This window comes from Natrix helvetica, assembly GCF_964273705.1.
Source record: "Natrix helvetica genome assembly, chromosome: Z".
Lineage (NCBI taxonomy): Eukaryota > Metazoa > Chordata > Lepidosauria > Squamata > Natricidae > Natrix > Natrix helvetica.
This window is the reverse complement of record NC_138554.1, coordinates 109,353,288-109,378,930: the sequence shown is the minus strand read 5'-3', so window position 1 is coordinate 109,378,930 and position 25,643 is coordinate 109,353,288. Positions and strand designations below refer to the sequence as shown.

The 25,643-nt window shown below is 46.2% G+C and overlaps 2 protein-coding genes across 4 annotated transcripts in view; one reads left to right on the top strand and one right to left on the bottom strand.

Moving 5' to 3' along the window:
• Nucleotides 1-18,222, top strand: part of DYNC1I1 (dynein cytoplasmic 1 intermediate chain 1) — a 215,259-nt gene extending 197,037 nt beyond the window's left edge. For both annotated transcript variants that reach the window (XM_081932257.1, XM_081932256.1), the window contains exon 16: nucleotides 17,296-18,222. In XM_081932257.1, coding sequence (XP_081788383.1) covers nucleotides 17,296-17,406 — 111 coding nt within the window. In that variant the 3' untranslated portion in view covers nucleotides 17,407-18,222. The remainder of the gene's footprint in view (nucleotides 1-17,295) is intronic.
• A 2,694-nt stretch (nucleotides 18,223-20,916) lies between these two features.
• The window catches only part of SLC25A13 (solute carrier family 25 member 13), a 135,876-nt gene continuing 131,149 nt past the window's right edge, over nucleotides 20,917-25,643 (bottom strand). For both annotated transcript variants that reach the window (XM_081933511.1, XM_081933512.1), the window contains exons 16-18: nucleotides 23,228-23,386; nucleotides 23,056-23,146; nucleotides 20,917-22,826 (exon numbers count right to left, since the gene is read on the bottom strand). In XM_081933511.1, coding sequence (XP_081789637.1) covers nucleotides 22,649-22,826; nucleotides 23,056-23,146; nucleotides 23,228-23,386 — 428 coding nt within the window. In that variant the 3' untranslated portion in view covers nucleotides 20,917-22,648. The remainder of the gene's footprint in view (nucleotides 22,827-23,055; nucleotides 23,147-23,227; nucleotides 23,387-25,643) is intronic.

Here is a 25,643-nt window from a genome sequence, read left to right as displayed (position 1 = left end):
CAAGAGGAAATCGAGCTATTTTCCAGTAGAGTCAAGGGAGGGGTTACAAGTGGGTTTTGTCACAGCCTGATTGGTCCATAGACTGAGGGAAATTTCTTTAATATTCCCCCTTTCCCATTGGCTCCCAGTTTTCTCTCAGTCTTTTGGTCCAAGCACTGCTTTGGCTCTTAGGTAGGAAATTATTTAGATATTAATATTTGACTGTGTAATTCGATTAATTGGATATTTTCTAAATTCTAAATTGTCTAGCTGCGGCCCTTTCTCCGCGGGCCAGGAATCCTTCTCAGATCCCCGAGCCAGCGGGGCTGATGGGCTTCAAAGTGCAGCCCTGGGAGTGTGCCGAGCCCAAACTTCAACTGCCTCCAAGTGAGGCGTCTCTTCCCGGCGCTTACAGCAGAAGCGCGCGAAGGCTCCTATTTACCGCCCACCTCGATTTAAAGGTCTAAAAAGACCTGCCGCTGCGCTGTCCCAGCTTTAAAGGGACCGCGGCGCCTAAAATTGAACTGCAGCATTTTCTACCTAAGCCGCAGCTGTTCTGATTCCCCTGGCCACACAAGACGAGTGAAGGCAAGCTGCGGCACTTTAAACTCAAGCCATGGCCGCTCAACTACTCGGGAGGCGCGATCGGCAGCCATTTTTGGAGGCGCCATGTGTTGCAGGCTGCTCAAGCAACCGCGTGGTCATCTCCAGTTGTCTGCACTGCGCAAACAGTTGGGGCCGGCTGGCATTACCACAACAAAGCACAGGCACCTGTGGAACCTGCAGAGGCCTTGATTCCGGACACGTGAGTGGGGCGATGATGGCAAGATCCGATCCTACTCAGGCCCCTATAATGGCCTCTATAGAAGGTAGGGAAAATCAATCTGATAGGCCCAGAACCAGGGCCGCAGCATCCAAGCCTTGGCAACCCAGCACCCTTCCAGGGCCACAACAAGAAATGAATTAAGGAGGCAGAATGCCCTGGAGAAAACCTTTCCCAGGGCGGAGAGGCAGGCCCAGTCCACCAGGCCCAGATCAGGCAGTAGGTCCAGATCCCCAATCAGGCCCTCATCCAACCATTCAGGTCACCCCCAAGGGGTTTTAGTCCCTCCTCGCCTTCAGTCTCCCATTCCAGATCCCATAGGTATTCTAGGCAAGGAGTGTCCCCTTCTCCTCCTGTCTCCCCAGTGCCAGTTAGGGGGGAGGATGCCGATCCATTGGAGAAACCATCTAGGACTTGCCAATCCTCCACGAGGTTAGCCCCACAGGTTCCAGCCCCATCAGAAGAAGATCTCGAAGATCTAGATCTCCTGCCTGAAAGGATCAAAAGGTTCATTTCTGCAGCCATCTCACGTGGCATTGCCCAAAGGGACAGGGTTCCTCACTCCAGCAGGGCCCCGGCGTCCCGCAGGCAACACCACCCCAGGGCCACGTCTCCCTCCATGGTTCCACCCTGGGGGAGGACCACCACAATGACATGGGGTTCTCAGAGGATGAGGATTCCACTCCTCCTGATTCCCCCTCCTCCATAGGTCTGTTTCCACCAGCAATGTTTAAGCCTCTATTGCATAAGGCCAGGAAGACCACTAAGATTGGAACTGAGGACCCTACGGTCCCTCAACCTAGGGACCCCGATATGGCGATGTTTTCTAATACCGCAACTAACAAAGAAGAGATCCCTGCTCCCCCCTTGTTCTTGGAGGTAGTAAAGAACCAGTGGGCCCGTCCTTACAATTTTTCCAATCTGGGCAGCAATGATAGCCGCTTCTACAATGTGGAACAGACGTTCGCCCAGGCCCTACAGTTACCAGCTATTGATACCCCAATAGCAGCCTTGGTGTCCTCCTCCCCTGCAGTTTCTGGGGATGCAGCTGATAAAATGAAGCCGGAGGACAAACGGATGGAGCTTACCTTGCATAAGAACTTCAACGCCTCCGCCTGGGCAGTCAAATCGGCGGCGGCAGCTTCTTACTTTATCCGCACGACAGTTATGTGGCTCCGCCAACTCCAGGATCGCATCCCGATCCAGGATGAGCGCCTCCATCATGACCTAACAAAGATCCTAGCCGCTTCCCAATTTTCTGCTGACACGACTCTGAACGTGGTAAAATTTGTCTCCAGTGCTCTGGCCACATCAGTCACCTGTCGCTTACTGTGGCTCCGCAATTGGCAGATGGACAATAAGGCCAAATGGAACCTGGCAGCGGACCCCTACGCAGGCCCCAACCTTTTGGGGGAAGCTCTGGATCCCATCTTAATTGAGAATAAAGGCAAGAAGAAGGTTCTCCCATCCAATGCCAAATAGTCGGATTCCCGACCTAACCCATATCGCAGACCCTTGTATAGGGCCCCCAAGCACAACCATCAGCAGAGATACAACTCCTTTAGGTCAGACAGACAATTTCCATGCCTGTCCTATCAGGAACTGTAGCAGGTACCAAGGCCAGTCTAGGTAGCCCTTTTGGGGTGGCGGCAGCTGCCCCTTCCGCAGGGTGAAATGACTTGAACCCAAGTCTTCCCATAGGCAGCCGTCTGGCACACTATGCGGATCAGTGGGATGGGATCACCACAGACGCCTGGGTCAGAGCCACCATCCCGCACGGTCTGAGATTGGAGTTCCTCTCCACCACCACCCGAAGCTCTTCAGAACATTCCCTCCCTCTTGGAACCCATAGCACCGCCGCCTTATGGATCTAGCTATAAAACATCTTCTCGAGATCCAGGCAGTGGAGGCGGTTCCACCAACGGAACGCGGGCTGGGCCACTACTCCAACCTGTTTGTGGTCCCAAAGAGCTCAGGGCTGGAGGGCAGTTCTGGATCTCAAGCGCCTGAACCAGTTTCTAGTTTACAGGTGCTTCAAAATGTCCTCCCTCAGATCCATCCTCCAGGGCATCCGCTGGGGGGACTACTTAGCCTCGGTAGACCTAAGAGGCCTACCTCCACATCCCAATTTTGCCTGCTCATCGCAGGTATCTTAAGATTCTCTCACGGGGAGCTCCACTATCAATATCGCCCCCTTCCCTTCGGTCTGGCCTCGGCCCCTCGGACTTTCATGAAGGTCCTGGCGGCATTGGCGGCTCACCTCTGCATGGTTCCAGTGAGACTCCAATGTTATCTAGACGACATCTTAGTTCAGGCAGGTTCTCTTCCCCAGGCCATATCCGACCTTCAGATCACCATCCAGTGCCTTCAGTCCCTGGGGTTGTCCGTCAACTTCCCCAAAAGTCACCTCTCCCCTTCGACATGAATCCTACACCTATGGACAGTCATAGATTCAGTGACAGGGATAGTCCAGCTATCCCCGGACCGTCTGGCCAGTCTCCACCAACTCGTAATCACGGTTCGCAGAAGTCAGTCAGTTTCCATCCTGACCTTGTCTCAGTTACTTGGCAAGATGGTCTCATGCATTGGGATGGTACCCTGGGCCCGCCTCCACCTACAGGCCCTCCAGTTGATTCCATTCCAGAAGAGGAAGAAGAGGAAGATGAGCAATTTCCTTCAGACTCTCCGTCTCCCAGCAGAGGTCCAGACGTCCCTCCAGTGGTGGCTTTCACCGGCCCTATGGCGGGGCTGCGCATTCTGGGAGCCGGACAGAGTGATGTAATGACAGATGTGACGCTGTTCGGTTGGGGGGCCTTGATGGACTCCAGAATGACACAGGGTCATTGGACTGCCTCAGATCTCAGCCACAACATCAATTGGCTGGAGGTGAAGGCAGCGCGCCTGGCCCACCGGCATTTCAAGGACTTTGTGAAGGGATGACATGTCCTCCTGACAGACAATGTTGCCACAAAGGCCCATATAAACCCTCAGGGGGGCACTCATTCCCGAGCCCTCTGGCTGGAGGCCCTGAAAATCGGCTCTTGGGCGGAGAGGCACTTGTCGTCTCTGGTATTGGAGCACATTTCAGGAGAGTCCAACCACCAGGCGGATTGGCTGAGCCAGGTGACCCTCGACAACGGTGAGTGGCAACTTCTTCCTGAGTTATTCCAGAAGATATGCCTGAGGTTCGGCATCCCGCAGGTGGACTTGTTTGCCATTCTAGTCAGCGCACAGCTTCTGAGGTTCTTCTCCCGCTTCCAGAACTGAACCTCAGAAGGCACGGATGCCCTCAGGAGCATGTGGCCCCCGGGACTTCTTTATGCCTTCTCTCCCATTCCCTTTATCCCAGGGACCATCAGGAAGATAGTGTCAGAGAGGGCTCACGTCATCTTGCCGGTCCCCTATTGGCCCCTGAGGCCATGGTTCGAGGAACTGGTTCAGCTTTCAGTTTCCCAGCCATGGAGGATTCCTTGGGAGGAGATCGTCCTGTGCCAGGGGGTCTTGATCCACCCGGAGCCCCAGTGGCTCCACCTGATCGCCTGGCACTTGAACGGCGACTCCTGAGGAAGGCTAACCTATCCTCCAAGGTCAGAGACACGATTGAGGCCTCTAGGTGTCCATTGACCACCCGGATCTATAATTCCGCCTGGTCGGCGTTTGTCGGGTGGTGTACCCCAGTAGGTCTCAATCCCACCAGGGCCTTGGTAGCTAATGTTCTTGAGTTCCTTCAGAAGAGGTTAGATGGCGGTCTATCCCACAACACCCTGCACAGCCAGGTGGCCACGCGTCCACCATCTTTGGGGGGGGGGTGCTATGCTCTCTCCCATTTTCCCCTAATCAAACAATTCCTAAAAGGGGCGGCAAATCTCAGGCCCCCTCCTATTCCCAGGTTTCCAACCTGAGACCTTCCCCTAGTCAGGGCCCTAAAGGGACCCCCGTTTGAACCTCTTCAAACAGTTCACCTTCGCTTGTTATCCCTTAAGGTAGCATTCCTAGTGGCAGTTACGTCGGCGAGGCGTATTTAGGAGCTTGGGGCCCTGTCGTCCAGGGACGATTCTGCATATTTCATCTACATAGGGTAGTCCTTTGTCTGGATCCCACCTTTTTACCAAAGGTGAACACCCCATTCCACAGGGCGCAGGAAATCATTCTTCCTAATTTTTGTCCGGCCCCTTCCCACGAAAGGGAGCGCCTCTGGCACCGTTTGGATGTCAGCCGCGTCTTGCGCATGTATCTCAGGCGGACGGCAGGGGTGCGCAGATCAGAGGCTTTATTTCCTTTCAACCGGAATCCCTAGGTGCGGGGTATCCTCGGCAACTATCGGCAGGTGGCTGCGACAGGCCATAGTGATGGCCTACGAGGCGTCTGGTCACGTCCCTCTGGCAGGTATCACGGCCCATTCGACCAGAAGCGCCACTACCACTGCGGCATGGGCCACTAGGGCTCCATTCAAGGATATCTGTCGGGCAGCCACTTGGGCTTCCCCGATCCCCTTCATCCGTCAATACCGTTTGGAAGCGTATGCTTAGAAGCATCCTTCGGTCATAGGGTCTTACAGCGGGTGATGGCTGACCCTCCCCCTGGGCCCTAGTTTCCCTCCCTTGGACTTAGCTTGGGTATGTCCCACGTGTAACCCCTCTACTGGAAAAAGAATGTTGGTCTTACTTGAACGTGTCTTTTCAGTAGAGGGAAGGGTTACGACCCACCCTAGTTAGTATAGGGACGGGTCAGGGGGAGGGACAGGAGGTTCCCGGGTCTTCTTGTGTTTAATTTTGGGGAGGGGCTTCCGGGGGAAAATGGCAGACCTTCTCAAAGCTCCGTAAACGATGGGGCTCTTTGGCAGGGACAGCAGGCGTTTTCGGCCCCCGTTGGTCATCCTGGGGGCCTAGAATTCATTAAGTGGCAACCCTGGCTATCGTTGTTAATAGCTTGGACCCTGGGCGGGGTCCAGATAGCCAGGAGGACGGAGGCAGAGGAGGAGAAGGACGGCGAAGAGACGAGAATGCAGGGAATGCAGAGGCCGAGCCGCGGCAGCGAAGAAAAAAAAAAAGAAAAGAAAAACAACAAGAGCAGAAAGGAGAAGGTCTATGTGGCTGCCAGGGCGGCGGAACAACGGGACAGCGGAGGAGCGACTCCAGGAAGATAGCGAGTCGGTGAGGAGAACGTGTGGGAGGCGAGCTACATCCTGCTATGCGGGGGCGGCGTCTGGATCTAACCGACGATGGCGACGGGGCGGCAGAAATGGCGCTGGAATATCGGGCGCCCTATTTCTCATCTATTGCTCTGACCGCAGCCTGGCTAAGAGGCCAATGGGGCCGGTGGGACTGGAGAAGAAAGCCAGGGGGTCGCCGGAGGTTCTGGGCGACCTCCAGAAGATCAATAGGCTGAGCAGCTGGCCTTAGCACCCCGCCTACCCCCCCCGCCCATCCCCCACCCCGCACCCCCGCTGAGGTGCGATCCCTGTATACTCTAAGAACTACCTCTGGGCCTCTGGGCCTTAAGAACTACCTCTAGGCCTCGCTGGTGGTCTGTAGATTACTATGGATCCCTGTATACTCTAAGAACTACTTCTGGGCCTTAAGAACTACCTCTGGGCCTCACTGGTGGTCTGTAGATTACTATGGATTGCGAGGTCTGCTTCCTCTTCCATCTTATCTGCCTGTCAAATACTCATTGCTCTATTTTACATCTAGTTACATCTTGGACCTGCTGCAAAGAAAAACCCTGCCACAGCCATAGTCATGGATTGATTAACATTTTTATCTATTCAAGGTCTGACATTCTTCGACTGCGAGGGTCCCCCCTCTCGCAGGCATGCCCCCTTGCCCTGAAGAGGGCCCACCTCGATGAGGGGTTTATTAACCCAGAGAGGTGGAGGAAGCGGGGGATTAGGGGTTTTTTAATAAAATGTTTTTTAAAGGTTTTAAGGGGTTCCAGGGAAGGGGGGAGAGCTACTTTGCCTTGGGATATGGACATTGCCAGGTCAACAGGTGGGGTCAGGACGGAAGGGAGCGGAGTGAGGGGGGTGGGAGGAAACACCATTCCTACAAGGGGAATTCCAATTGCGACGGTCGTAGGGAGGGGTGGGCGCGAGGACACTAGAAGAACATATAATCGGTTGGGAGACCGGGGCCGCTGGATACGCCCGGTCGCTTGTACCAACCCCCGCAGGCTAGGTGGACAGGATCGGCAGAACCTGGGCCTTAGGCTGATGTTATGTAATGCGAGGTCCGTGATTAATAAGGCCCCCCTCATCAGTGACTTGATCACAGAGGGGGAGCCGGACCTCGCAGGAATAACGGAAACCTGGCTGGGCCCAGAGGGGGGGTTGCCCCTCAGGGAAATGTGCCCTCCAGGTTACCGTGTATTCCACCAGCCACGGGCCCAAGGTAGGGGTGGTGGGGTAGCGATAATCATCCGGGAAGATTTGGCACCGAGGGAATTCACTGTGTCGCAGATTTCTGGTTGTGAGTCTCTGGGTGTGAAATGGGGCCCAGGGAGTCAGCTGGGCCTGTTGATAGTATACCTGGCTCCCCGCCATACATCAGCGGCCCTGCCCGGGCTCCTCGAGCGGATCACGGAGATGGCGGTTGAAACCCCCAAGCTATTAGTGATGGGGGACTTTAACCTGCCATCGACGGGAGAGGCATCCGGGGCAGCCCGGGAATTCATGGCCTCCATGACAGCCATGGATCTGACTCAAGTAGTTCAGGACCCCACACACGAGAGAGGCCATATACTTGATCTTGTGTTTGTCTCCGACCAGTGGACGAGTGATCTGGGAAGAGGGAATTTAGTCATCACGCCCCTGTCATGGTCAGATCACTCACTTCTCCAGCTGGACTTCCCTGGCGCTGCTCCCCACCGCGGGGAGGCGGAACCAGACTATCCCAGATGGTTCCGCCCCAGGCGTCTGATGGAGCCAGATAGGTTCCAAGCAGAGCTTGGGCCACCTCCTGCAGACCTGCCCCACCCCCGGGCAGAGGACCTGGTAGCCGCTTGGAATAATGCGGCCGCCGGTGCCTTAGACCGGGTGGCGCCTTTGCGACCTCTTCGACGACCACGTTCTACCCGGGCCCCCTGGTTTAACGGGGAGCTAAGGGCAATGAAACGCCTTAGGAGACGCCTAGAGAGCAAGTGGAGGTCCTCCCGCTCCGAATCCGACCGAGCACAAGTAAGAGCCTACGTAAGGACTTACCTTGTGGCAATAAGAGTGGCCAAACGTCAGTATTGTGCCACCCTTATAGCGTCCGCGGAGAACCGCCCTGCCGCCCTGTTTCGGGTGACCCGCTCCCTTTTGTCACAGGGGCAGCGGGACCCCCCATTACTGGGCCGGGCAGAGGAATTTGGAGAGTTCCTGCAGGATAAAATCGATCGGATCCGAAGGGGATGGACCCACCTCAGTGCTCCAGTGGGGACGTCTGAAGCTAGTCTTGAGAGACCATGCTGGGAGGAGTTTGACCCTGTTGTCACCGAAGATTTAGACAGGTTGCGCGGGCGACTGCGAGCCACTACATGTTTATTGGACCCGTGTCCCTCCTGGTTGGTACTGGCCTCCTGGGAGGGCTCACGAGGCTGGCTACTGGAGCTGGTGAACGCTTCGCTGGGTGAGGGCCTTTTACCAGCCGCCTTGAAAGAGGCGGTGGTGAGGCCCCTGCTCAAGAAGCCTTCTCTGGACTCAACGGAGCTAGCAAATTACCGTCCTGTCTCCAACCTTCCTTTCTTAGCGAAGGTTGTTGAGAGTGTGGTGGCTCAGCAGTTTCCGCGTCACCTAGAAGAAGCTGATTATCTAGACCCGCGCCAGTCCGGCTTCCGGCCCGGTCACAGCACGGAGACAGCCTTGGTCGCGTTGGTGGATGATCTCTGGAGGGCAAAGGATGGGGGTTGTTCCTCCATCCTTGTCCTATTAGACCTCTCGGCGGCCTTCGATACCATCGACCATGGTATCCTATTGCGCCATCTGGAGGGGTTGGGGGTCGGGGGCACCGTATTACGATGGTTCCGCTCCTACCTCTCTGGCCGGACGCAATGTGTGTTGGCAGGAGAGGAGAGGTCGACCGCGAGGCCCCTTATCTGTGGGGTCCCACAGGGCTCGATCCTCTCGCCTCTCCTGTTCAACATATATATGAAGCCGCTGGGTGAGATCATCCGTGGTTTTGGGGTGGGATACCATCTGTATGCTGATGACACTCAGCTGTACATTTCCACCCCAAACCACCCCAACGAGGCTGTTGAAGTGATGTCCCGATGTCTGGAAGCCGTACGGGTCTGGATGGATGACAACAGGCTCAGGCTCAACCCCTCCAAGACAGAGTGGCTGTGGCTTCCGGCTTCCCGGTTCAACCAGCATATGCCATCGCTGACCATCGGAGATGATCAATTAGCCCCGGTGGAAGGGGCACGCAATTTGGGCGTCCTCCTTGATGCCCGGCTGTCTATGGAAGATCATGTGACAGCCGTGGCGAGAGGGGCGTTCCACCAGGTTCGCCTGGTGCGCCAGTTGCGGCCCCTTTTGGACCGGGAGGCCTTGCGTACAGTCACTCACGCGCTGGTGACGTCTCGCCTGGACTACTGTAATGCTCTCTACATGGGGCTCCCCTTGAGGTGCACCCGGAGACTGCAGTTGGTCCAGAATGCAGCCGCGCGGGTAATTATGGGGAGATCGAGGTTCTCCCATATAACACCTATCCTGCGCGAGCTGCACTGGCTTCCTGTGGTCTACCGGGTGCGCTTCAAGGTACTGGTTACCACCTTCAAAGCGCTCCATGGCACAGGGCCTAGTTACCTGCGGGATCGCGTCCTGCCCCATACATCCCTGCGACCCGTCCACTCACACAGAGAGGGACTACTCCGGGTGCCGTCCTCCAGAGAGTGCCAGAGGGCAGCGCCCAGAAGTAGGGCCTTCTCTGTAGTGGGCCCCACCCTTTGGAATGACCTCCCCCCAGACATCAGAACTACAACCGACCTTCGCTCCTTCCGTATGAAGCTGAAAACCTACCTGTTTCGACTAGCTGACCTGGCATAACTCTACAACCTCCCCAGCCCAGGGCATTTTTAATTGTAATTTTAGTTTTTAAGGGTTAATTTCACTGGGGTTTTAACTTTTTAAGTATTGTAACTTATTTATTTATTCTTACCTCCTCTATACGCTATATAATACCTTTGTACGTCGCCCCGAGTCCCTGTGGGGAGAGGGGGCGACTAATAAGTTCAAGTAATAAATAAAATAAAATAAATAATTACAGGTGCACTCCTTCGACATCGAGGAAACTGGGAGCCAATGGGAAAGGTGGAATATTAAAGAAATTTCCCTCAGTCTATGGACCAATCAGGCTGTGACAAAACCCACATGTAGCCCCTACCTCTACTCTACTGAAAAGACACGTTCTGGTAAGATCAACGTTCTTTCTCCAAAGCACCTGAAGGCAGGACAAGAAGCAATGGGCAGAAACTAATCAAGGAAAAGCAACCTAGAACTAAGAAGAAATTTCCTGACAGTTAGAACAATTAACCAGTGGAACAACTTACCTTCAGAAGTTGTGAATTCTCCAACACTGGAAGGTTTTAAGAAGGGATTGGACAAACATTTGTCTGAAATGGCATAAGGTTTCCTTGCCTGTGCAGGTGGTTGGACTAGAAGATCTCCAAGGTCCCTTCCAACTAAACCTATTCTATTCTATTAATTGTTATTTATTAATTCATTATTGACACTTCTGTGACATTTTCCTCCAAAGATCACTGAGTGGATCAAGTGACAAGGATCAAGTGAGAAAACAATATAATGATGCATCCAATATCTACTTTCTGAAGCATTGTGCTAGATTTAAATGACCAATTTAGAAAGGATCACTTTTACCTAAGTTGATCAGAAACGCTCTCCCATGCAAAGAGAGAGCCACTCATGCCACTTAAATTTAGTGCTTTTCTTTCCCTCACCCCTGTGGGGCACAATTGACAGTTTTGCAGTGGAAAATTGTATGCAAGAAGCAATACTCTTAGCCAAGGTATAAATGAAGTTGTATGACTTTTTTCTGGAACATTTAATTTAAAGAGTACCAGAATTTTTGCTGCTCCTCAAAAGGTATGCCCAGTAGAAAGACAGATTATTGTGTGTTGCATTTTTATGTAAGTCACAAAATGACCTTTTCTTTAGCAGGGTCTTGAAAGCCTTCAGTATTTTTACTATATATTTGTAATGGTAGTCACTATTGCCTGGAGGAGAAGGGAAATTACTCCCATAGTTGAAGCCATGCCAAAGAGATTTGAAACACAAAGCTGTTGTGTACAATAAAGACACTTTTCTAAGAATATAGAAAAGCAGATTGACTTACAGTCCAATTTTTGTGCACTGTGTCAGGACATAATTTTTTAAAAATATTTCAAAAGAACTAACAAAACAATAATTTAGCCTTGACTAACCAATTCCAATTTATTTTAGATTATTTTGGCCTGAGCAGGCATTCATATTTATTTCTAGGAGCAACAGTGCATGGATTTCTACAAGACCCATTTTCTGTTACTATACAAATACAAAATTTACAGTAAAATCAAGCAAAATTATTAGTTTTAGTTTACTCAGCATATTGCAGCTTCCTGGATTATAGTTTGTGTGAATTCTCATATCTTTCTTATGCTGGGCACACACATTCTCAACCACATGCACATAAACTCATGAACTAGGATAAGAAGGCAACAGCCCTTATAAGTCTCTTCAAAAGGCCATTCTGCCATTGTTCAAATTCATTATTTGCCATTTAGGCTGTAGTGCACAGCTGTTAAGCTTCCAAACATAGATAACATGATCCTCCATTCATTTTAAAACCATAGTAGTGACCATCGCCAAATCTGGCCACTGCAACCATTTAACCATTTGTTGTGTTAAAAATTCCTTCCTTTTATTAGTTATTATTAATCTTATATCCTATCATGTCCTCCCTGGTGAATTTTTGTTCCAAGTTTTCTCATTATTATTTCTTTATGAAGTATTATTTGCCCAATAATGTTATCTTCTTATCTATTCTGCCTTTCTTTTCCTAATATTGTTCTTACATTACTCAGTCCTTATTCCATGGGATGTCCTCAACTCTATCATTTTCAACACCTGAATCTCTTCCTCTTCCTTATCCTATTTGTTCCCAACCCCTTTCTTGCTTCATTTACTTTGAGATGATTTGGAAAGGAAGTTATTGACAGTTAGCTTTGCATTATATGAAATCGGAATAAATCCTTATTATTTCTAAAAGTACATAAAGAAATATGCAACTAAGCTTGTGAAAAGTCTGTGAAATTTGTGTCCTCTGATCTAAATCTTTTAAACACTTCTTAACACGACTAAAATGTAATTATTATATTCTGATATATTCCTTTACTTTATAATGTAGAATATTATGTTACGGAAAGTTACTAGAAATATAGCTGGGTTTAATGGCTGTCTGGTAGTGAAAGAACAAATACACAAAGAGATACACATACGAACAGAGATATCCAGCATGAACAACAGTTTCATGTCCTGAAAAATATATCTATATCTATCTATCGATATAGATATAGATATATATTAGATATTTTGTCAAGGCACCTGGTATGCCCCAAACATGGGAGGGAGCATACGGCTTCCCTTTTGCCTTTCAGTTCCACCCTAGGAGCCTTTCAGGCAGAAACCATTTTTGTATTGAATTTTTTGCTTTCAGCATGGAAGGCTCCTAGGGTGGAGCATACCAGGTGCCTTGACAAAACATCTAATCGTTCCCATGGCTCAGCTGATAAGGGAGGAGAGCTTGTGGCTTAGAGGTTATTATAACTGCCTAACATGTAAAATATCTGTCTATATTTATATTACTGTACAGTAAGGCTTATACTGTGCCTAGCAACTTTCAACAGTTCATTTCTCTCACAAGTACCCAGGGAGAAACTATAGACTTAACACTCAATCATAAAAGAGCATGGTTGATTTAAATCCTTTGTTGCTTGCCTCGGCTCCCAGACTACCCTGAAACCTGCTCTAAATCTTAGTCTATGAAAATATACACAGAGAAACCAACTTCAATTTTAGTTTGCATTTTCAAAAATTGTAACTGCATAACAATAAGTATTTATTTATTTATTTATTTATTTATTTATTTATTATTAGCGTTTATATACCGCCCCCTCTCCTGAAAGGGACTCGGGGCGGTGTACAGTCCGTATTAAAATACAACAGATTAAAACGTAAGAGGAGGGTAAAATATGCCAAACTGTACAGCTAATAAATAAATCAATACAAAAGTTTAAAATATCAAGTTAAATTTAAAACAATATCCCTCTAAAAACCAGTAAGAATGTGTATGCCAGGAGGTAGACGTTAAAATTATGCCAAACCAGCCAGTCGGAACAGGTGTGTCTTCAGTTTCTGTCGGAAGGAGCGGAGGTCAGTAGTGGTTCTAATATCGGGGGGGAGGTCATTCCAGAGGGTTGGGCCCATCACAGAGAAGGCCCTACCCCTTGGTGTCGCCCGTTGGTATTGCCTCGTGGACGGCACCAGGAGAAGGCCCTCCCTGTGAGAGCGGATTGGCCGCAGGGATGTATGTGGGAGGATGCGATCCCGCAGGTAACTAGGCCCTATGCCATGGAGCGCTTTAAAGATGGTGATCAGAACCTTGAAACGCACCCGAAAGACCACAGGTAGCCAGTGCAGCTCGCGCAGGAGAGGTGTTACGTGGGAGTACCTAGTACTCCCCATGACTACCCGTGCGGCTGCGTTCTGGACTAGCTGCAGTCTTCGGGCGCGTCCCAAGGGAAGCCCCATGTAGAGAGCGTTACAGTAGTCCAGGCGAGACGTCACCAGTGCATGAGTGACTGTGCGTAGGGCATCACGGTCCAGAAGGGGGCGCAATTGGCGCACCAGGCGAACCTAGTGGAACGCCCCCCTTGCCACGGCTGCCACATGATCATCCATTGACAGCCGGGCATCTAGGAGGACGCCCAAATTGCGCGCCCGTTCCACAGGGGGCAATTGTTCGCCCCCTATGGCCAGTGATGGAATCAACTGGCTGAACCGAGGCGCCGGTAGCCACAGCCACTCAGTCTTGGAGGGGTTGAGTTTGAGTCTGTTGTCCCCCATCCAGACCCCGACGGCTTCCAAACACCGGGACATCACTTCGACAGCCTCGTTGGGGTGGCTTGGGGTTGAGATGTACAACTGAGTATCATCAGCGTACAGATGGTACTCAACCCCAAAACCACGGATGATCTCACCCAGCGGCTTCACGTATGCGTTGAACAGAAGGGGCGAGAGGACCGACCCCTGCGGCACCCCACAAGAGAGTGGCCTCGGGGTTGACCTCTGCCCCCCAGTCAACACATATTGCATCCGGCCGGAGAGGTAGGAGCCGAACCACCGTAAAACGGTGCCTCCGACTCCCATCCCCTCCAGCCGGCGCAGTAGGATACCATGGTCGATGGTATCAAAAGCCGCCGAGAGGTCTAATAGGACCAGGATAGAGGAGCAACCTCTATCTCTGGCCCTCCAGAGATCATCCACCAACGCGACCAAGGCTGTCTCGGTGCTGTGCCCGGGTTGGAAGCCGGACTGGCGTGGGTCTAGATATACGGATTCGTCGAGGTGACGTGGAAATTGCTGCGCCACCGCATTCTCAACAACCTTCACTAAAAAGGGGAGGTTGGAGACTGGACGATAATTAGCTAGCTCCGTTGGGTCAAGTGAAGGCCTCTTGAGCAGGGGCCTCACCACCGCCTCTTTCAAGGCAGTCGGTAAGGAACCCTCGCTCAATGAGGCGTTCACCAGGCCCAGAAGCCAGCCTCGCGTCACCTCCCAGGATGCCAGTACCAACCAGGAGGGGCACGGGTCCATTGAACATGTGGTGGGTCGCAGCCGTCCACGCAACCCGTCTAAATCCTCGGGGGCAACAGAGTCAAACTCCTCCCAGAGTGGGCTCACAAGACTCACTGATGTCGGCTCGTCCGGTCCACTGAGGGGGGCCCATCCGCTCCGGATCTGAGCGACTTTGTCTTGCAGATATTCCCCAAACTCCTCTGCTCTTCCCTGCAAGGGTGCCTCCCGCGTCTCCTGCGACAGGAGAGAGCGGGTCACCCTAAACAGGGCGGCAGGGTGGTTATCCGCAGACGCAATGAGAGCGGCACAATGTCTACGTTTGGCCGCTCTCAATGCCACAAGGTAGGTCCGTAAATAGGCTCTTACCTGTGTTCGGTCAGATTCGGAGCGTGAGGACCTCCACCTGCTCTCTAGACGTCTCCTATGGCGCTTCATCACCCTAAGCTCCTCGGTATACCAGGGAGCCCGGGTGGGTCGTTGCCTTAGGAGAGGTCGCAGAGGCGCAACCTGGTCCAAGGCCCCCGCCGTCGCCCTATTCCAGGCGTCAACTAGGTCCTCCGACCGAGCGCAGGTCAGGGCTACAGGTAAAGGCCCAAGCTCCGTCTGGAACCTGTCCGGTTCCATCAAGTGCTTGGGGCGGTACCAGCTTGAACAAACTGGCTCCGCCTCCTCGCGGTGGAGGGTAGCGCCAGGGAAGTCCAGCCGGAGACATGAGTGATCTGACCATGACGGGCGTAATCTCTAAATCCCCTATTCCCAGATCACTCGTCCACTGCTCAGATACAAAGATAAGGTCCAGTGTGTGGCCGCCTTCGTGTGTGGGGCCCTGAATTAGTTGGGTCAGGCCCATGGCTGTCATGGAAGCCATGAACTCCCGAGCCACCTCGGACGCTGCTCCCGTCGACGGCAGGTTGAAATCCCCCATAACCAGAAGTTTGGGTATCTCAACCGCCGTCTCCGAGACCAGCTCGAGGAGCTCGGGCAGGGCCGCTGACGTATAGCGAGGAGCCAAGTATACAATCAGCAGACCCCACTGCCTCCCTGGGCCCCATTTCATACCCAGCGACTCACACCCGGGTATCTGAGGAACAGTGAACTCCCTCGGCTCCAGACAATCCCGTATAACTACCGCCACCCCACCACCCTTACCCAGGGCCCGAGGCTGATGGAATGCACGGAAACCCGGTGGGCAGATTTCCACGAGGGGTAAACCCCCCTCGTGACCCAACCAGGTCTCCGTTATCCCTGCAAGGTCCAGCTCCCCCTCCGAGATCAGCTCGTTAATGAGGGGGGCCTTGTTGGTCACGGACCTTGCATTGCAGAGCATCAGCCTCAGGCCCTGGCTCTGTAGTTCCTGACCACCTAGACTGCGGGGGTTGGTACAAACGACCGGGCGCAGCCAGCAGCCACGGTCTCCCAACCGACCTTGCGATCTTTTCTTGTCCTCGCATCCCCCCCTCCCCGCGACCGTTGTAATAAAACAACCCTCTACTGGAATAACTTGTTCCCTCTCCCCCCTCACCCCGCTCACTTCCTTCATAGACTCACCTGTTCGTCTGGCGTTGGCTTCCCTCCTGGCCTGGTTATCCCCCCTCCCTTTCCTAGAACCCCCTAAAAACATAATAAAACATTTTGATAAAAAGCCCCTCAGCTTCCTTTTCTTCCACCTCTCGGGGTTCACAAACCCGTCATCAAGTAGTGGGGATTTCATTGACCTTCCCTTTTCAAGCATCATAGGGTTAAGATATTTATGCATGGTTTTAAATAGTGAACCAGTGGTTGAAGGTTATCTTTTTAGTTTGCTTTTGGCTTAGTGTAATATATAAAAACAGAGGGACATAGTTTGTTCAAGGTTTTCTGTGCCATTTTGAGTTTGAATAATAGCAATAACGGTTGTAGGAATTCAACAGATAAATTTGACTAGTTTGCAAGACTGTTGTTTTTGACTTGCTCAGCATGATATGGAAATTATCTGGTCTGACAATTATAGGATTCTTTTTGGACATAGATAAACCAAGTGAACTAAAGTTAAAATACTGCTTTTAACTCCTGACACACACAAACCCACAAAGCTCTTGAACAGCTTTAGCTGTGCCAACCATTTATTTATGCATGGTAGTTCTTGGTTTCAAATTATTGAATTATCTCCTTCGTCCAACTTTGTTTATTGGTTGAAAACCAGGCAGACTTAATGAAGTCAGCTGTTTTCGGAGAAAGTGGAATGCATTTGTCAAAAACTTCTTTGAAAACTGCCTGTCAGATGCAGTTGTAACAATATGGCTTCTCCACGTATTTTGTAAGGTAAAAATTGCAAATATCCGGGTTATTTTGTGAAATCACATCTTACCATTACAAGACCTCCAGTCCACTTATTAAAAAGTCAATATTTATGGACTTCCTTTGGGTTTATAGAGGATAAAAGTCTGTGATTTCAGTTAGATTCACATTTAGGTAGGTGATATTGTGCCCTTGTAAAAAAAGAGTCAGTCCTTCCCTGTCTTAGATATTGAAATTAGTTTATCAAAATTTTCTTCTAGGTTTCACTTCCAAACAATAATTGCCTTTAATGATGATTACTACTGTAAACTGTTGCTTTGAAACTTTTCTTAATTTCTTCACAGTCTGAAGCTACATTTATCTCTCAATGTCTTTATCCTTACAGCTTGCTGTGCCTCACAGTGATGAATGGACTCGCTTTGCACGCACTTTGGTAGAGATCAGGGCCAACAGAGCTGACAGTGAAGAAGAAGGCAACATGGAAATAGCTGCTTAGAAGAAAGCCTCATGTTGATGAAACCTTCATTGAGCATTAGTTCAGTACACTGTTGATAGCAGTCCTGCCAGCATTACTCATCAGGCTCTTTCTTACTAATCATGCTGTGCTTAGTAGCCTGGAAGTATTGTTTCATCTCATATTTCTTCTAGGAAAGTTATAAATAAGAAAAAAATGCAAGGGAATTATGTTGCTGCCTAGTTGATTACTTTAGTAATTGCAATAAACAACTCCTAGGTAAACCTGGGTTCATAACCTTTTATTTGGCCCAGTCCGGGTAAATCTATATGAATTCAGATATGATTGGATGCAGATGTGATGTGCTTTGTGACCTAGGACTGGGCCAAAGTTTTTAGATGTGGTGTTTCACATGGTGACTTACATAATAAGTGGATGTACTATATAAATATTGCTAGTCATTATCTATTCCAGTCTGCGCATGGAACATACTTATTTGAAAGCAGTAAAGCATGTGTATTAAGAATCAACATTCATTGCGTTCCCATGCATGTTGGAATCATCTTTAATTCCAAATAACAATTACAGGAAGTCACTTTGTAATAAAATGGTAGCTGTAATAGGTTGAATAAATCAAACTATTAAAAACCTATGATTTCCTGGAAGTTTAATATTTCATGTTGGTCACTGATACTTGTTAACATATCAGTAGTAACCATCTGAATTCAACTGCAATTGCTGTTAATACTAAGTCAATGTTGAAAGGTGTGCTGTAGCCATGTGTTACTCTTTTTGTATTAAACCTATCTCTTAACAGTAAATGAGAGTATTTGAATAAAGAGGCTTATATAGTTGTAACATGACTTCCTCTTTTTTTGCTTTTAAGTTAAGAAAATAAATCAAATTAATTCTTATGTATTAAAGTGCTTCCAATGTCCTAATGTCATCCTTAGGAAACAACCTGCATGGAAATTAAATTCTTTTCCATACCAGGATTTATTTATTTTTTGTAACAAGGCTTGGTGATTAGATATACTTTCTTCAATCCAGTTCCACCATAAATACCATGAAAATGTATAGCGTTGGCTCAAGATAATTTGCTGCATGAAGAGAACTCTTCCAGCCCTAAGTACATTTCACCCACAGAAACCAATTACTTCAAACTAATGTGGTAGAGAATGGGATGTGGTGGCTCAGTGGCTAAGATGGTTGGCAGTTTGATGGTTCGAATACCTAGCGCTGCATAATGAAATAAGCTCCTGTTACTTGTTCCAGCTTCTGCCAACCCAGCAGTTCGAAAGCATGTAAAAATGCAAGTAGAAAAATAAGAATAACCTTTGGCGGGAAGGTAACAGGGTTCCGTGCGCCTTCGGTGTTTAGTTGCTGGCCACATGAACACAGAGACGTCTTTGGACAATGTTGGCTCTTTGGCTTTGAAACAGAGATGAACACCTCCCCCTAGAGCAGTGTTTCTCAACCTCAGACACTTAAACTTGTGTGGACTTCAACTCCCAGAATTCCCCATCCAGCAATGCTCACGGGGGAATTCTGGGAGTTGAAGTCCACACATCTTCAAGTGGCTGAGGTTTGAGAAATACTGCTCTAGAGTCAGGAATGACTAGCACATATGTGCGAGGTGTGGTAGAATTCTTTTGTTCATATAAGTTAAAGAACAGTACCTGGCCTATCTTCCAACATGAGAAAACGAAACTATTTTTGGTTACTTGTAAGCCATCCAGCACATGCCATTTTAGCTGAGTAATTGCTTAACAGCTGAGCCATCTCAGAAAAAACCAAGCCTTACACTTCCAAGATTGTCTTGGTGTTTGTTATCATGTACAGAGTATTTGAGTGAACTACACTTGCCTCCTGCTTCAGAGTTTGACCATAAGCTGAACCCACTGTGTGTCTCATTCTAAAACTGATGTTTTAACCTTGAGCCATGTGTTCTGAATCAAGATGTCATCCCTGATCTACTTGGACTGGTATGCAGGAAATAGGTTTTCTGTTCATACTGTTATCTGACTCATGGATTTTCATGTAGAAGGCATGTCCAGTCAATGGAAAGAATATATGTTTGCTCCAAAATTTCAAACTTTAGCTCAGAACAGAACTTAGCAAGTCTTCTATTGGAATCAACATTTTAAAACTAAATTGCAGCATCAGAATCACACTTTGGGTTATAATTTGTGAATAATTTGAACTTGCAGATTTTTATTGAAAGTTTAACAAATTAAGAAGCACTGCGTGTCTCTGCCTATTAGTAGATCCATTTCATACTGATGCTCTAGAAAGGTAGAAGAGGCTCCCAGATTTTTCAGTAGCAAATAGCTTAACATCGGATAGTTTTTCTTCATTTTGGTTCTCAATAGACGTGAGCCATGAAGAATTAATTAATACAATACAATACAATAGTAGAGTTGGAAGGGACCTTGGAGGTCTTCTAGTCCAACCCCCTGCCTAGGCAGAATTGTATCTTTATATAATAGAACCCGACAACCTGTTTTAGACATTTTTGTTTCAAGAAAAGACAAATTGTGCTCTGAAAAATCAATATGCTGTTAAATTTCAATGGTATAATTCTAAGGATGCAGGGCTGTAGAAAGTAGCCCTTGGGGCACATATTTTCCCATCCTATGGAGTTCAAGTTCTTCATTTCATCTGCAGATAAAATGTAACAGCACTATTATGCATGTTTGAAGCTGCAAAGAAAGCACTTGGAACATATTCCAAGAACCAGAGACAGAAAATTAAAAATGAGACATCTGAATGTGTCCAACATTTTCACTTTGAATCTATTAGAAGGATTTTTAAAATTATAAGAGTTTAGGCACCTTTGTGCTGCATAACCACATAATTTAAAAGTTATACATATCCACTGAAGAGGTGGAACAACCATACATTACTAAGCTAGAATTACAAGAGTTTTATTTCTGTACACATGTATGCAGATGTGTATGTGCCCACCTACCCAATGTTGGAAGATTGTTCTTGATTATTTTTACTCATCCAGAATATGTGGGTATGACTTCTGGATTGGAAACTACACTCCAAAAAGTAGTGACAGAATCAGGACTTAACTTTAATTTAATTTTATAGGTTTAGAAACAGAAATATTCAAATCTGTTGTCATGGTACAATGTACTGTTACATAACTTTCTGTTTCCAACTGTATGCTGTACCAGCTCTGGGATTTCTTTTCCAAATCCCACATACTTATATATGAAAATGTGACCATGGACGCTTTGTGGTGGGATTCAAATAATTTAACAACCAGTTCTCTACCCTAATGATTTCTTCCTACAACCAAACTGGTCAGAAAGTTAACTGGTTCTCCCGAAGTGGTGCGAACTGGCTGAATCCCACAACTGACTTTAAGCACACCATTTCATGCATAGAAATTTAAGTGAATAATTTACAAAGTAAATGAATAGGCAAAATATTTGTTCTGGAAATTATTATTAAAAAAATATTTTAATTTTAAAAATTAGTAAGAATTTTCACACAAGTATTTTCTACTTACAGCCCAGTAATTAAGGCAAACACCATTAATACAGTGCTTGAATTCTTTTATTGCATTTATTTAAACAAGCAGCAGTTATTCCTAAGTGCATTACATAAAAAATATTCCAAATATCAGTAGGGACAAATTCCAAACCTGTTGGGTGCAGCCTCCATTCACATCAATGCAGCAAAGCATGGAAAATGATTGAGAGCATACAACACTATTTGTTGGTAGCTTTCGCATGGGTTGTGAAATGTCATTGCGGTGAATAACGGCTACGTTCTTCCACAGAGTGCATAGATTATGGAAATCTACATTTCTTTCCCAGGTTTATCCAGTCATAATTTTGTTAGCAGGAATGTAAATTGCTTAACATTTGTTGACGTGGTTTAAATTACAAAAATTCAATGCCCATAAAAGCTTAGTAACAGTCTTCCTCAACCCTGGCAACTTTAAGACTTCAACTCCTTACTGACTGGGGGATTCTGGGAGTTGAAATCCACTCATCTTAAAGCTGCTAAGTTTAAGAAACACTGCTCTATAATATAATTCAGGAATGCATTGTATGTAAATTACAGTTTCAGAATTAGGTAACAGCTCATTCTGATACATTTTGAATCCTATTTTACATAGATAGAATATGTAACCAATTCATAATCTGATGTTTAAATAATTCATATAGCATCATCATCTCTTGCATATAAGAAAATCCTAGATACATACATAAGTATACATGTGTGTATACTATATATTCACACACACATATACCATATGTAAATGTATATAAGAGTATATCCAACAGAGCCATGCAGTTTGTTTTGAAAGCAAGTACTGTATTTTTCAGAGTATAAGACGCACCGCCCCCCCCAAAAAGCGTGGAATTGTCACAGAATACAGCCATTTTTGGCCTCCCAAAGCCTCATCCCATTTTTTTGTGTGAAAAATGGGAGAAAGCCAGGGGTGTTTTTTGCCTGCCCCCACCTCGCAGAAGCACTGTGCAGGCTTCAGCAGGGCTGGGGGAAGGGAAAAATGCCCCGTTTTGATGAAGGCGTTTTTGCCTTACCCCAGCCCTGCTGAAGCCTGCAGAGTGCTTCTCGGGGCCAGAGAGAACAAAACTTTTTTTTCTTACCTCTTCGAAATCTTGGTGTGTCTTATACACTGGTGCGTCTTATAGTCTGAAAAATACGGTATTTGACTTGGAATATCTGAAGGCATGAATCTATCATGCCTTAAACCAAAGGTATATTTTCAGGAACTGCCTGCACAGGGCAACTGCCTGATCCCAGAAAAACCAATAGCTTTATTAAGCCATTGCAGATGGATTACATTCACATATTTGTAAAGTGTATTTTTGCCTTTAAATCTGAAATGCTGTTCAGCCCTAATACCTATTTATGCAGTCATGATGGCAGAACATCTTCATCTGATGCCAAAGGCCATATTCTACCATCCCAACATTCCCTGTTTGCCCACCAATAAGAAAAATAATTAATTATGAATATGTTTTCAAAATTAGCCCAAGTACATTCACAATTCCAAGTATAAGTAATTGGGGGAGGGGGATACATTCATGGGTCCAAATTAACAACTAATTTAGCAGAAACATCACAGTGATTTGACATGGGAAGCACAAACATACATCTAAAGTGGAAAAGTGGGGAAGGAAAAGAAATTTCTAGATAAGGCTTCGCTCCGACAGAAAAACTAAAGGATTGAAGTATAAAGATAGATCAGACACATGGTTCTTTTGCCAACCATTATTTATAAGTATGTTGTGGCTTATAATGCCGGTCTAGAGGTAGGAGACACTGCTGTAAACTGAGGTAAGTAAAGTCCAAATTTATTTTCAATTCCTGCAAATGTGGCAACAGCCAGTTTATAACCCCCAACATGGTCAGGGTTAGGTGCAGGAAGGGTGATTCTAGATTTAAGCACTGGTTCAGATCCTGCTGGTTTTCTGCAAGAAAAGAAAATGCAACCTTTAACTAAAGTATCTTTGAAAACAAGTTATTTTTGTAACACAAGCCCATTTTTCACTTTCCTCTTACTAGTTATCCCTAACCCCAGATCACAGAGTAATCTGAATATTCACTTTGGCCTTTGAAAGTATGCTTTTGCTCTTTGATACCACATTCATTATCTGGATCTCTCTGACTAGAACAAATTAGTTAATGTAAGGTACTTACACTCCTCCAAAATCAACGTAAAACCATCGCTGCAGTAGCTCATATGTCACTAGGGTTACCCCAAATTGAGGGGATGAACGAAACACACGAGCTGAAAATAAAATGAAAAACAACCATATTAACATTTAGGCTTATTGCAACACTCCCCTTATTAAATCCCCTCAATTGTTACCTGCAGCTCCTTTCCAAAAAGCCCTTGGACCTTCCTCTCGTAAGATCTTTCCAAAGCAATCAATGACACCACTGTAAGTTGTCTGTCCTGCCCGGGCTGCTACCTGTAACCTTGTCTTTATCACATCTGCAGGGGTCACTAAAGATGCAGCTGGCATTCCTGAAGAAAACAAGGGAAGAGAGGAAACCATTTTTTTTTAAACAAAGTTTTATTGGTTTTTTTAAAAATTTACAAGATTTTAAGAAACCATTTTCAAGCGAGTCACTTGCATTCTCAGTTGGATGCAATTTCATATGATTTACCTAAGCATTTTGACAAGCAAAATCCACATTTTAATAAAGCTTTCTTTTAAAAAAGGAAGCTATCTATTAAATTCCCAATGGAAATAACAAAACAGAAAAATATTCTCTAAATCACCAACAAGACTGAGTCCAAATATGTAAGATCTTGCATTACTTCTAAAGATTCCTAACATGCAAGTAATCTTTAAATGTTAAAGATCTTAATACAATGTTGAATTATATACCACACGTTTGAAATCTCATTATGAGAAGTTGTAGTTGTATCGAACACAGAATGGCAGAGAAAATAATCATTTGAGAAATTGAAAAATGAAATTCCAGATGTCTAGGAATGATTGTCAAACTTGTGAGAACTGTTTTGGAAAAGGCAATATTTTGTACTAATCAAAAGATGAACCAATATGAGTTATTACATCAGAGATTATGTGATAGCTTACTATAATGTTTTATATTGTTAATATTATCACAGTAAATTTATTAGTAAACCAGTAACTATTGATAAGCATTAAACCAAGTCTACATTTTCTTTCTTTTTTCTTTCATGGTTTGTACTTCTAATTTTTTTTTAGATTAATTGCTTTGTTACCACTCCCCCAATGCCTAACATTTGGGAAAAGTCCTCCAGGAAAGATAATTGTAATCAGTCATCATAAACTATCCACTGATAACAAGAAAACTGGGCAGTCCTTCCTAAGAAAGTGGGTTGATGAATAAAGAAAGCACTTTGAAATGCACCTGGATCTCAAGAGTGCTCTTGCATGGTTAGAAAAATTGGTTCAGCCAATTCTTGTGGATGGGAAATTTTGCTTGGTTTTGAATATGAAACTAAATATTCAGATGTCACATTTCTCTTCCATTTGACATTAGAAAAAATTCAGAAGAATTTTTTTGCTTCTTTCCTCCCTTTCCATCTGAATATGATCATAATTAATATTTTTTAAATCTTTGTTTGCCTCAACTAAGAGAAAATATTTGTGAAGTAAAGAAAAAAGAAAGAGTAAATTGGCATTTCTTTGTCCTGCACATTGAACTAATCCAATGTATTGAGGCAATATAATATTTGGCTATATTTTCAACTAATGAGTCAGAAATAAAGCATATTTAAACTAGCAAGTTTAAACTTTAAATAGTTTTGTTTAAAATTGGACTCTTCTGTGATTTCTGTTGTCTAATCATCTGCACAAATTTCTGGAAATCAGTCTTTTCTCCACTTTGCTTCTTAATTTAGGTATGCAGCTTATTAGATGTCTGGACAGAAACAGAATGTTGTACACAGGAACATCTTTCCCAATTCAAAAAGTAGTAAAACTCCCAATTCATTTGTGTTTTGTACTCTTATGTATATATACACATATAGTTTAACATCTAACATCTTCTGCATAGTCTTGCTGGATGACTGTTGCTGGCAGATAAACAATAGAAAGAAATAAAGATTTAAATCATGTGAAAGCCATGGGTTGATCCCCCAGACCAGTCCCTATGTAGCATGTCAATAGAAGGCAAAAAGCACATCACATCTAATAATTTTAGGATGCCAATAAACATTTTTTGAAAATAAATATAATGGAATTTGCCATATTTAGAACTGAATAGGGAGGGAGAATAAAAAATAAAAGATTGTACAGTATTCCGAAAACACTGTCTCTTCTTATTTTATTACTTTTCCATTCTGCAGCACTTCCAAACCAATGTGGTCAGACAAAGATGCATAAATCTCCTTTGCTTTTTTCCCCTCCTTCTTCTCTCTAAAGCTTAATAATTCTGTAACCGTTTTCATCCAAACCACTATGGTTTGGCTCCAGAACACAATCTCACTTTTTTTTAGTAGACTGCTTTGAAAGAGATGTAAAAGTGTGTGTTTATCACTAAAATAAGAACTGCTTGTCCATTCTCCAAAACCAAGAGAGAAAGAAGGTGGCACTGTGACTTTTCACATTTAAAACCAGATGCACACTCTTTTATGTGCAAGAACCATTGCTCTTAAAACTTAAAACATTTCCACAAGAAGTTATTCTGGATTACACTTATTAAAAATAATTTGTTAACACTTGAAAATATAGCAAGACATATGTCTGTTCACAGAAATTGTGCCATCACGTAAATGTGGTTGGGAT